The sequence below is a fragment of the Morone saxatilis genome, unplaced genomic scaffold, assembly GCF_004916995.1.
Source record: "Morone saxatilis isolate NCDOM2014 unplaced genomic scaffold, NCSU_SB_2.0 Contig18, whole genome shotgun sequence".
Lineage (NCBI taxonomy): Eukaryota > Metazoa > Chordata > Actinopteri > Moronidae > Morone > Morone saxatilis.
In genome coordinates this window covers 24,359,284-24,372,720 of record NW_023339740.1, presented here as the reverse complement: position 1 = coordinate 24,372,720, position 13,437 = coordinate 24,359,284, and the positions used below count along the sequence as shown (strand labels likewise).

At 39.6% G+C, this 13,437-nt stretch overlaps 1 protein-coding gene across 3 annotated transcripts; it reads left to right on the top strand.

Annotated features, from left to right (window-relative positions):
- Window positions 1-11,982, top strand: cept1b (choline/ethanolamine phosphotransferase 1b). Of its 3 annotated transcripts, none has more exons than XM_035661377.1 (10): window positions 1-199; window positions 1,608-1,910; window positions 2,685-2,859; window positions 3,673-3,820; window positions 3,916-4,057; window positions 6,009-6,093; window positions 6,430-6,561; window positions 7,217-7,375; window positions 8,056-8,181; window positions 8,774-11,982. In XM_035661377.1, the coding sequence occupies exons 2-10, from the start codon at window positions 1,720-1,722 to the stop codon at window positions 8,894-8,896; spliced, it is 1,281 nt and encodes a 426-aa protein (XP_035517270.1). In that variant the 5' UTR covers window positions 1-199; window positions 1,608-1,719; the 3' UTR covers window positions 8,897-11,982. The 3 variants fall into 3 exon arrangements, with proteins under 3 accessions (XP_035517270.1, XP_035517269.1, XP_035517271.1); XM_035661376.1 differs by lacking the exon at window positions 6,009-6,093 and adding an exon at window positions 4,883-4,967; XM_035661378.1 differs by lacking the exons at window positions 1-199; window positions 6,009-6,093 and adding exons at window positions 320-455; window positions 4,883-4,967.
- Window positions 11,983-13,437: the final 1,455 nt, after the last annotated feature.

Here is a 13,437-nt window from a genome sequence, read left to right as displayed (position 1 = left end):
TGAAGTAACGTGAAGTAGCTCGCAGTGACAGTGACACCGGTCGGTGATCCACCAGCAGCTGCAGTCGGTCCTCCGGTAATCTGGGACACACAGAGAAGAGTCCGACACCACCCACCCACAGAGGGGTCCTGTCTGTCGGCTGGAAGAGCCCTCACCTCCCCCTCGGACTGCCCGCGGCTGTCGTCCTTTAATCGGCCAGGTCAGTCGGTTACATCCGTCAGTCTCTGGGGTTAGCTCGCCGAGCTAGCCTCAGCTAGGCGCAGTCCTCTCGGGGGAACAGCCAATAACACAGTCTCTCGTCAGAATCAGCACCGTAACACCAGCAGTGCGGTACCAACAGTGCAAGTGCGAAGAAGTAGAGAACAAACCCCGAACAGCAGGCGAATAACTTCACACTGTCACTGCCGACACACGTCTTCCGTAGCAGCCAGCTAATGCTAATCTCCAGCAGTGAGGTCAACAAGCAGCTGAGGCAGATGTTTGTTTGTTTGTTTGTTTGTTGACAGCAGCTCATGTGTTGCTGACAGTCACAAGACACAGTTCAGTAACGCAGATAACGTTCCTGTGACACAGTGTTCAGATGTTGTTTACAGCTGGTTTAACTCTTGTTTATGAGGGTTTGTTTGTTTGTTTGTTTGTTTGTTGATATCTGGTTCACAGGTCAAAGATATCGGGTTGTTGACCTGCAGTTGCTTATTGGTTAGCAACGTTACACGTCTGACGCGATTAATCCTATTATCGATAACACGTGTGACCGTTTGGGGGTAGTTTTCTGATCACTGGTGTTCACTGGCGCCCCCGAGAGGTCTGATCTATCACCTGTATCGATTAGTCTGATTAAGTCAGGCATTGTTGAAGCTGCTTCTCCAACGTGGGTCTGTTTTATGTTATTGTAAAATGAATATGCTTTGGTTTTAACTGAATGATAACCAGGTGATTAACAAATAAACTTGGGCTGCACAGTTCATCCAAATATTATTGAACTCGCAATATAGTTTAATATCCAAATCAGAGAAGATGCAGTTTTTGATGAACCTAAAATATGTGACAGTGTTATAATGAAGTGCTGTAGTGCTGAAGAGGTGCCCTGGCCTACAAGTCTTGTCCTCCAGGTTAAAGAAAACGTGTTGAACCCCCCAAAACGTCACATCACCATGATTTTAATAGTTTTTCAATGAAAATTACATTTGTGAAGCAAAATCTCAAATCACTTTCACACTAAACATAAATCATATGTCGGAATAATCTGAATGTGATGACTTTACAATATTGCGCAGCCCTAAAATAAACTGAGGAAAGAGTAATCTGATCAGTGATTAGGGATCTAACGATACTCAATCACCTGTTTTAGGTTTAGTGTGTTTAGTATAAACTGTGCAAAACGATGCATGTTTCCTTTTCTTTGTACAAGTGAAACTAAAGTCACCGCGCCTTAAAACCACAATTCGTTTTTCACACATTTGTCTCACAGTTGAACTGCCTCGTGATATATCTTTACATTACTATCCGTATAATCATTAGCTGCAGCCTCAGTAAAGTGCTTCACTGGGTTTTGCGCTGCTGTATTTCTATGTTATGTTGTAATATCATTGGTTTCTGTTCCCCAGGTATTGTCCAGCCTCACCCGGCCCCACTGTGGATCTTTAGCCCCTCCGGCAGGACAGTGGCAGAGGCAGAGCCAGAGCCATCGGGGACCAGATCAGCGGGCAGCAGGGCTCCATGAGTGCGACGGGGCAGCAGCAAGGGGGGGGCTTGCGTTCTCGCCGAAGCCTTGCCCGGGACAAGGACCCTGGGCAGGGCATGGGCATGGAGGCGGCCTGCTGGCTGGCCCCCGGAGTGCTGCGCAGGCTGATCGAGCTGCCCTCGCCCCCCCTGTCCCGACACCAGCTCAAGAGACTGGAGGAGCACAGGTAACAGAGATTTCAGCTCTACAGGCCGAGACGAACGGCGGTAAAACTCTCCCTTATATGGATATTTAGTATTATGTACAGTAAGTTGGCAGTGATTTATGGAGCCGTACAGAAATGCCCTCAGCAGTCTCATCTGGATGTGTTCAGTGTTTTATAAGAGATGACATTTCAAACTTAGTTGCTGTTAGAGTGACTGTGGTTTAAATAGTTTATTTTCTCGACATTAAACTCCAGGTCTGTTTATGTGGTCACAGATTCAAACTTGTTTCAACTTGAACACAATCAAGTAAAATAATGCAGTGAATTGTAAGAGATTGACCACTTCAGCTCACGTGTCAGTGTCATATGTAATATCATGAAGGTATTACATTAGTGCTGTACACAGTGTTAGTCAGTGCTTTTCAAATATGACATTCAGAAATGGCACAATATAAACTGATTGTCTAGTTCGGTTAAAAAAAACAAACTGCTGGTATTTCTGGACTTACGACACTTTAACGGTTGATGACTCATTCCTGTCCTGCCAGCTGTTTGACATTTCCACTCAGTAACTGCAGAACTACCTGCAGGCTGTCTGAACTTGACCGGAGAGGAGATCACCTAAATTATTTATGAATAAAAAGATCTGCCACTCTGCTTATAGTTTCTGAACACTGAAAAGCCAAAGCCCACTTAACTCATCTTATGTTAGTTATCATCATAGTGTCCTGTCCTTCCTGGGGGGGGGGTGTAAAGTCATCATGTCCTCACCTGGCTGTTGTCCGTCCCCTGCAGGTACAGCAGTGCTGGACGCTCCCTACTGGAGCCTCTGATGCAGCGTTACTGGGAATGGTTGGTGGGAAGAGTCCCCTCCTGGATTGCCCCCAACCTCATCACCATCGTCGGCCTGGCAACCAACGTCTTCACCACCCTCGTGCTCATCTACTACTGCCCAACTGCCACTGAACAGGTTCGTCATCGTTGTGAAGCATCGTTGTACCTGAAGGTCTTAGTTATGTTAACACAAATACTGTTTTAAGGTCTGTTACTGGGAACTGACCTTCAACACAACAATGACAACAGACCTGTGATTTGTCATTGGGTGTCTGTGGTAGAGAAATACTGAAATATATGTTATTATTTGTGAGATGAGGGTCAGGGGTGGGACATGAGGTTATATATTTATTGTATTTCATTGGTATATTTTTCAGTTGTGGTGTCATATTTATAATACTCCATGATATATATATATTTCTTATAATATATAGTCAATGTTTGCGGATATATCTGGGTTCACTATTGATGGTTATTTGTATCTGTATATGTTTTCTGATATTCATTGCTTGAGAGGTCACTGAGTAATATCTCACATTCTGCACCAACTAACCTCAAAGCTGAGCATGGGAAACCTTGTTGAGAGTGTCCTCGGAGCCGGGGTGTCGTCAGGTCGTTGAAATATGTCGATGGAAACTGCTTCAGTACACGGACTTCTTTATGACCTTTTGTCCTCATGTCAGCTTGGGTCGGGTGGGGGGGGGTTATTATGAGACACTTAGGCTGCGATGTATTGGTGTTCTGTTATGCTGGTGAAGTTTACTCAATAAATAAATAAATTTAAGTTAGAGACTGAGCAGACTTTGTCTCAGTATCACAGACTCTGTATATGTATTGAAATGTACAGCATCTGTTCTGAGTTATGAACCTGAAGCTTATTCGATTCTGAGTTTCAAGGTGAGTGAGTGACCCCTGTGTGTGTGTGTGTGTGTGTGTGTGTGTGTTTCAGGCTCCTCTCTGGGCGTACCTGCTATGTGCTGTGGGTCTGTTTATCTACCAGTCATTGGACGCCATCGACGGGAAGCAAGCCAGACGCACCAATAGCAGCTCTCCGCTGGGCGAGCTGTTTGACCACGGCTGTGACTCCCTCTCCACTGGTCAGTTTGTACCCGCTCAACGCCGTTCTGCTGCGTCTCCGTGAATCTGAAGCCCCTTTTTAACACGACCCGTGTTCATGCCTTTGTCTCTACAGTGTTCGTAGTGTTGGGAACCAGCATAGCCGTGCAGATGGGTACGAACCCAGACTGGATGTTCTTCTGCTGCTTCGCCGGGATGTTTATGTTCTACTGTGCCCACTGGCAAACATACGTGTCAGGAACACTGCGCTTCGGCATGTGAGTCCACAGAAGCTGCTTGTTTTATTTTTTAAAAGCAAGAAGATAATTTCCAGCTATTTGTATATTAAGTTTGCTCGTCTCAGGAGTTAAAGTTCAAAACAAGACCTGAGTTTCAGTACTGATTCCGATAAAAGCCCTTCAAATGCATCTGTATTTAATGTTATCTGAACACAGAAACCCATAGGATTCACAGAGTGACGATTTAAATCAGGAAATGTCTGCTCAGAAAATAAGTAAACAAGATTAAGACCTTTCATCTACAGCCGGGACTGATGTGTGATTGTTCTCTATGTCCACCGAGCGCGGTTCAACAGCGTCACAGCTGCCAAACAGCTCTGTGCTTCTCAGTGTTGTGTTTGTGGTGTTTTCTTGTTTTTTCTTCTTTCTTTCTTTGTTTTTTGTTGCTGTGGTTCTGTGTTAAGATAAAAACTTTTAATCCCCCACCCAGTCAGATTCTGTTAGACCAAGAATTTAATCCGTCTACCTAAAACATTAAACATAGAGCAATTGTCCTCTTCACTGAAAAAACAATTAAAATGACGACGAACATTATTTATTATTATTATTATTAATATATTTTTTATTGTTTTAATATATTTTGATAAATTGTACAGCTCTACTTAAGTATATTGCCAAATTCAGTGACACACTTTTTGGTTGAATAACAAGAAAAGTGAATTTATCAAATCTAAAACACATTTTGTTCACTTTATTTATTAAAAACAGCATCTAGTTATACTTGTATTGTTAGTAATTTGATCAGATGATAGCAGTTCCGTGTGCAGTGGTGCTGCAGTAAATGTGGATGTATTCTGTGTGTAGATTTGACATAACAGAAGTGCAGATCTGTCTAGCAGGATTACAGATGCTCACAGCCACTGTGGGTCCCTGCCTGTGGAACATGATGGTAAACCTCCTGGCTGCTGCTGCATGGCTCACTGCTGTCTCCTTCCACAGTGACCGCTGACCTCTATGGAGTCACATGGAGAATTAAATTCACAGTCTGTTCTGCTTAAAGGTGCAGTCAGTAAAATACAACTCTTTCAGTATCAAACTAACTGCATGGTCTCCACCCGAAACGCTAATTCCAAACGCCGCCGGGGACGAGGAACAATGTGACGCCTCCTGATTGTTTGGAAAATGTTGTGGAGGAAATCTAACTAAAAAGAGGATTTTCTGCGTTTCTCTGTTTTTATATCTCTGTATACTGAATATATTTGGGCTTTGGACTGTTTGCAAACCATTTCCTACTTGCTCTGGGAAATTTTTAAGACATTTTCATTTTATTTCTGATGTTTTATCATCAGAAATAAAATGCAATTTAAAAAGAATAATCACAAGATTAATTGATAATGAAAATATGTAATTGTAGCTGTAGATATCCAGACAGGTTATATGTGTTGCTGTAAGGAAACATTTAACATTTTTCTTTCTTACAGTGAGGTGTTGAAGATGTGGTTAGCTTAGCATAAACACAGGAAGCAGGGGGAAATGGCAAGCCTGGTTCAAAACTACCCCTACCAACACCTCTAAAGCTCTCTAATTAAAACGTATCTCAGATGTTAAATCTGTACACAAACGGAAATATAAAAACAACAGTTGGTGGTTTTACGGGGATTTATGTGCTGGAACGATTTCTTAGCAAGCGGGCGCAGTGACTTCTCATGTTTTAGTGTCTCCCACTAACATATGTCAGACGTCACTGAGGGGGACGACCTCTCGTTCAAAGAGCCGGTGAAATATTACTGATTGCATCTTTAATGCAGCGACTTTCCTGTTTAATCTTTAACCTCCATTATAAATAATAAATAACTGTGTGGTGGCGACGAACACAACAGCGTCCCTTCAGCTCCATGTCCTGCAGTGTGTTGTGGAAGAAGGCTGTAGGATGACTGTGTGCTGGTCACTAATCCTCACTGTGAACTCTCTGCTTTCTCCTCCCACTCAGCATTGATGTGACTGAGGTGCAAATCTTCATTATAATCATGTATTTGCTGGCCGCCGTGGGAGGATCTGCTTTTTGGCAGTCACTGGTAATTGTGATCGGTTCTAATTCTTAATGATTGAGATTAATGAGACTGGTGATAACATAATTGTGTAGTGATGTTTATGTTGGTATTTTAAAAATGCTGCTCTAACATTCTTGTTTTGACTGTTTTACTGTAACTGTTATCAGAAAGAGTGTCACTCTGAACGTGTTTACAATCCTCTAACAATACTCATGATGCTTTCATTGTGGATGTAAAGGTGAATGAACTCACAAATTACAAATATAGCTGGATTAGTAGTATGATCAGAAAAATCTATCCATGTAATAGTGTTTCATTATCTGTCCTTAATTTGAGTGTTTTTACTGTCTTTATTCCTAGATTCCGATCCTAAATATCCAGATGAAAATGGTTCCTGCCATCTGCACGTTTTTAGGAGCCATCTTCTCCTGCACCAATTACTTCAGAGTTATTTTTACGGGAGGTGTGGGCAAAAACGGATCCACAATAGCAGTAAGTCCTGATGAGTTGGTGACCAAAGAGGGAGGATATTGTTTTATCACAGATAAATCAACATACAAATGTTTCTCAGCCACGTCAGTGTGACCTGTTGATGGTTTGGCGAAACACTCAGTTCATTTCTTACTACCTGTGTATTCTCAGTTATAACAGTAACACTGCTACCAGCTGACATTTGTCACTGGAATTCAGTGTTAGCAAACCAGAGCTCACAGATATTTTTTAATTTATGTGTAATTTTACTGGTATTTTTCCAGTTTTTGACTGATTTTCTCACCTCAGTTTTATTTATTTAGGCCAAAAATTACAAACAATGAATTTGCCTCAAAGGGCTTGTGGCACATCTTATTATTATTTGTAAATAAGAAACCTGATTGACTGTTATGAATACTGTATGTGGTTTGATCCAGAGGCGCCAACAGTTACCAGAGCTGTAAGAAGGCTTCTCAATTTTAAGATTTTATTATCTGTAGTTAATTAACATTAATTCTGTTAGTTAGCCAAACAGCCAGTGTCTGAATGCACCACCGCTCTGAATCATATGCTATGGAGCACTCATTGCTAATTATTATGGGACTTTAAGCAGCTCTCCTGTATGTTTCTACTGACCTTAACCATCTGTGTGTTTATTGTGTGTCTCTGTCTTCAGGGAACCAGCGTCCTCTCTCCAGTCTTACATATTGGTTCCGTTATAATTTTGGCGATGATGATATACAAGAAGTCTGCTGTCCAGCTCTTTGAGAAACATCCGTGTCTATATATCCTGGCGTTTGGCTTCGTTTCGGCCAAAATCACCAATAAATTAGTTGTAAGTTAAACCTGCTTTTTTTTTTTTTATAAGAAAGAAAAACTTGAAAATGTAGAAACTTCAGTATTCAGTTTGTACACACAGATTCAGACTCATTGCTGTGTCTCTCCACTGTTGGGGTCCAGGATGTGTCTAATGTGGCTTACTACAAATACTCGAAGCAGAAGGAAACTATTAGCCTAGCTTCATCAAACAAATCACCTTCAAACAAATCCAAAGCTGAATTCTTTGTTCAGCTTCACCCGGTTTAAATTCCTCAAATCTGGCAGAAAAAAAACCTCATACTAACAGAGTGTAAGCTGTGATTGGGCAACATATAACTAAATACTGAACAGTTTCAACATTAACTAAATAAACTTTTCTTACAATGTGAAACAAGAGAACTTGATGTTAGAAATCATTGAAAATAAGAGGTAGTTGACAAAGTTAGTGACAAGCTGATGGAGACAGTGGAACATCGCTTTTCTCTAATTTCACCTGTTGACTTTTGAACTTGTTTGCATTTTTATTTTCAGTTTGCAGTAACTTGTTTTTACCACATTAGTTATCATGAGTTTGAGTAAACTTTATTGTCATCACAACAAATGTTGTAGGAAGTAGCTCAGCATTCAACATACTGATAAAACAGATTTAAACAGTTGTGTTGTTTGATGCTGACTGTGCTTTCTGTGTGTCCGCAGGTAGCACATATGACTAAAAGTGAGATGCATCTCCATGATTTAGCCTTCCTGGGACCAGGACTACTGTTCCTGGATCAGTATTTCAATAGTTTTATCGACGAGTACCTGGTGCTGTGGATTGCATTGGTAAGTACACACATGTTTCCAGCTTTGATTGAATGTTTTCCAAGTCACAGTTATGAGATACGAAGTTTAAAAAAAAAAAAAAAACGTGGTTTGAGATGATGTGTTGAAATTCGGAGATACTACGTAAAAATAATAAATAATAAGATACAAGTCTTTATTATGACTTACCAAGTGAAAACGAGCGAGTAAGTCAAAATGTATACTGAAACGTTTTTAATTGATGTCATAAATGTGAGTATGTCACAAGTTTGGGGCTGAAAAACTGTAATGTACGACACCTCCAAGTCAAAAGTATGAGATATACTGAATAACAATTATAACATACTAAGGCAAAGTTATGACACTGAAATATTGAGATGAAAATGAGATGCTGTGTAAAAATGAGTCAAAACTCAACTTTTTACCCATTGAAATGATGAAATATTAAGTCTGAATTCTGAGATATTAAGTGAAACCTTTGACTCTTTTATAGTTTCACCGAACCTTTCATCATTTTTTCATCTTCCTGTCACTAATGTGTTTCCACTGTGTGTAGAGCTCCTGTTGTTCCTGCTTGCAAAAAGTGACGGACTGTCTCTTTTCTCTCCTGCAGATCATTTCCTTTTTTGACTTGGTGCGTTACTGTGTCAGTGTTTGCAACCAGATTGCCTGCCATCTTCACATTTTCGTTTTCAAAATCAAGCCTTGTTCAGTGCTCAGTTCAGCTCCTCACTGAGGACACGCCGGCCATTACTGACTCTGTCCCTTCCTGTTAGTCGCACTCATCTTTTCTTCCCTCTGTTTGCCACGTAGAGATGCAGGGGATGACGTGGTGTAACGTATGTGCTTCTGCCAACTGAATGTGAGGACAAATAATATATATTAAGATACTGGAGTATTACTGTCATTGTTTTCTCTTTTTTTTTTTTTTTTTTCACCAGTGCAGAATTGAATTTGTACCAGTTTCATCTTCTGCCCCAGTAATAGTAGTAATAATAATAATAATAATAATAATAATTCTTCTGACAAACTCATGGTTACACAGCAAATATTTCAGGAGAGTACAGGTGCTACTCAGTATGTTCGAGGAGAGAAACTTAAGTGTGTTTTAACTGTTCTTGTGCAAAGAAAATGTATAGGAAATGAATCAAACTCTTTGCTTTTCATGGTTATAATTTTTGTAATATTTGCATAACTTTCACCTTTTTGCTATTGTAAATACCAAACTGTTACGGTGTCTGTGCTTCTCTTTTAAGTTAAAAATCCTGCTCTGACACATTTATAAACCTCCTTTTTTTTTCTTCATGTATATGATTTTAAAACAACTTCATCTTCTGCACATTACTCAGAACTGTGCAGCTGTTTCACATCAGCAAAATGCGGTTTTGGAGGAAACTTAATGTCGACTTTGTTTCACTTTTCTGTTACATATCAGAATGTTCACTGCCAATGTTGACTGAAATCACTCGTTTCTGCACATGGGATCTTTTTGGGCGTTATTCACGTCTGGGTTGGGGATTGTGTGTGTGTGTGTGCGCGCTTATTGTCATATGTTGTTTGCTAATATATTCATTATGAAGTTTATAGTTTGGCTAACGCTTCATGGAGTTTGACTTCCTCTACACTTTTTATTCTTTTCATTGTAAATAGATTAGGACACGTCATGCACCAGAGGGAGAGACACGATAGCCAAAATCTGAACTGTTCACATATAAAATATCTAAACTCAAAGGTCCACCTTCTAGTGTTAAGAGCTATGCAGATGAAAAGTACGGAAGCTAGCAAGTAGGCCTTATGAGGTCAAGAATGAACTCCAATGGGAAAGGTTTTCCAACAATTTGCAGCTGATAGAAACAAAGCTCAGGTTTGAAAGTAAAGCAGCGTAAAGTGAACACGTCTGTCCTTCTTGTGACTGTTTTGAATCAATACTCCGATCAGATCAGAGCGACAGATCACTCCGCCAGTCGTCTTTCTGCTTTCTGTTACTTCTCGTTCTTCTTCTACCACCAACAAATCCAGTGAAAGGACCAAAACCAACAATGTTTCAGTTTTTGTTGTTTAATGGTTTCTGACTTCCCGACTCATTGGTTCCGACTCAGTAATTTCCTAAGACATCTGGTTACTATAGGTTTTAGCAAACATTATTCAATCAGGAAGAAATAATGCATTTGTTGGGGACTATTTTCAGCAGTGGATTAATCCACTTTTTTTTGTTCTACTTCTGGCAGCAGGAATGTGTATGTGAGTCCAAATACTGTGTGTGTTGTGTGTGTTCATGGTAATGAAGGGACACTCAGTGCAACAATGTGCCTCATTTATGTGTTTTTAATAGTTTTTGGACAACAATGGAGCTCTGGTACCGAGGAATAAGATTATCAGGCTTTAAATACACAGACAACACTTGTTAGTGGATCAGTTCATTGTTTGTTTTGGTCTTTTGTGGGATTTGTTGAAAATAATGCAGAATATCACCAGACTTGTACCTTTAAGGTCAGTGGTCCTTTCACTCCATTATAATCTTGTAAAATCTAAGCCTTTTATAGACAACAAGTCATCAAAAGTTGTTGGTTTTGGTCTTTTTATTGGATGTGTTGACAATAACCAGACTTCTCCTTTCAAAATAAACAACCTGCCACCATTACGGTTATTTACACTCCTTCCTGTGTGGCCGATGGACGCCGTTACTCAACCCGAATCACCGTTAATATAACTGAACATTGGGTGACGCTGCGTTTCCTCCAAAACGTACCTGCTGATGCTGAACAGGTGCACCTCGACTGAATGTGTAGGAGGTGAGGTCACACGATGACATCACAGCTTTTAAGGTGGTGACTGACGAGAATCAGATCAAACTTTTGTTCCTGACAGTTAATAATAAAAACCTGTTTATTTGAAGTGGCTGCTGCTCCGACATCATCTTCTACTGTTACGGCGCCTCGTGCCGAGTGGGTGTTCAATGTTGCTGCTTCTGAAGAGAACCTGTGGTGATTTAATGTGGAGAACAAGTTTTAAAGGCAGAAATTAGTTTCTTGCTTTTGCATATTGTGCCTGTTTTTATTTATATTTCGTCTAAACGGTTACATCTGCAGATTCTGAACTAAGCCGCTATAGTTTGTTTATAATGTTATAAAAAGATTTACAATGCAAAGTGTTGACTGTAGTCAAGTTACAGCAGTTACAACAGCGCAATTGTCTTAACTGGACGAGTTCAGGTTCAGGTCATCTGAATGTTAATGATTAAAAAAAAAAAAAAAGACTGTTGGTATGATTCCTAGAAAGTGTTATAAAGGGTCACTTCACACAAATAACAAACATACATCGACTGCTTTGTGGTATCTTAAAGGTCCAGTGTGTAACATTTAGGAGGATCTACTGGCAGAAATTAAATATTATAATCATAGTTATGTTTTCATTAGTGTAAAATCACCTGAATATAAGGATTGTTGTGTTTTTGTTACCTTAGACTGAAGCGTCTTTGTCGACAGACGCCCAAGTCGCCTTGTATGGAGGCTGGCATGTTTCTACAGTAGCTCAGAATGGACAAATCAAACACTGGCTCTAGATGCTTCACAGGTTTCGTGGCCACCGTAGTTTCTCCCTCACATTTCACAGCCTGTTCTCGTTCCGAGGTCGTCAAATACAAACGCCAGCGGTGTTAAAAGTTAGTTTTAATCTGTAACTTCACTGCTTGATGCCACTAAATCCTCCACACTGGTCATTTAAGATGAAATATTATGATGTATATGATTAAAATAAAGTTGTACTTTAAATAAAGTCAACGCTTATAACGATGAATTTAGGAGAATAAAGTGGTTACAAGAATATGGTTTCAGTATTCTGAGAATGTAATATATTGAGAGTAAAGTTTTGAATAAGCTCGCCTGCAATTTGGGGAAATCTAGTTTATGTTTTTGCTAATAAAAACTATTTAAAAAAAAATAATACATCAAGGCAATAAAGTCTATAACACTTTGAGGAAAGTTGTCATGAGACTGTAGTTGTAATTTTGTGAAAGTAATCAATATTATGAAAGAAATTTTTCAGAAAAACATCAAAATATTATGAAAAAGGGTAATTTAACAAAGAAAAGTTGCAGCATTTTGAAAATAATGTGGTTATATTGGGAAGGAAGTCATGATAGTTTCTGTAAAGACATACTGCCAGTGTAGAGAGCTACAGGAGAGAGAGTGAAATTAGGAGACTTTAGTTGTAATTATACTAAAAAGTTGCAATATTTGAAGAATAAAGTCATACAAATTTAAGAAAGTAATAAACTATAGTTATAATTTTGAGAAAATATAGTCATTAAGTAAATGAAATGATAAAAAATATGAAATAAAGTTGTAGTTGTATTTGGCTTAAAGGCAAAAATCTTAATGGAGATTTCAATGTCGACACAAAATAAAAACCATCTGCGTGACTGGATACTAACTGTGGTTTAAAAGGAGAATTATGTTTGTGTAAACTGACCCTTTAAATAAAACGGTTCAATGTTGACATTCAGATTATTTTATCCTTTATTTTTGACAGTGGGCGTCTGTATGGTCGTTTCTGGGTGTTTCAGGACAAAATGGGAAAAGAAATGATGCCCTAATCTGCATGTGTACTATACTGCTGTACAGTTTGTACTATAGCTGTAGAGAGTGTTTGTATAACACAGATAACTAATAACTGAGATACAGCATCGACAGCTCATGTGCATATAGTTACTGATGTCAGGTCAACTCTTGTCATTGTTACCAGTAAAAGTTTGCCTTAAACGCGTTTTTTAATTTTTATTGTTTTGTAGAAGAGAAGAAGCCTTTTCACGATGAGCATGTTATCACTGCGTGTGTCTGTACTCTGGAAAGCTTGTGTAAAAGTTTGTCTTCTGTTGGCCGGACTGCCAAGCTCAGGTAGATCACCAGTGTGCAGAACGGTGTGTTCATAGACGAAGTACAGCAAAAACCACATCACCTGACAATCTCTCCTTTCACCTACCAATGCAAATAAATTTCATACTTCCTACCTGGAAGCAGGTTTCATCTTCTGTGTTTTACTGGAAAACGGTCAAACTGATGGATTCATTGTCCTCAAGGCAACGCTCCAGAGGGTGGTGTGTTTCTTAAAACAAGGAAGTTTAATTCTGGCGCCCCCTGTGGACAAAAGCAGTAGTGTTTCCAACGACTTATATCATTCATTTCAATGGGAATCTGAGCAGGAGGCCGGCATTAAGAATAACAACATAGAAATAACCAATCTTCTCACTGATTGTCGTCTGTGCTTATGTAGGTCATA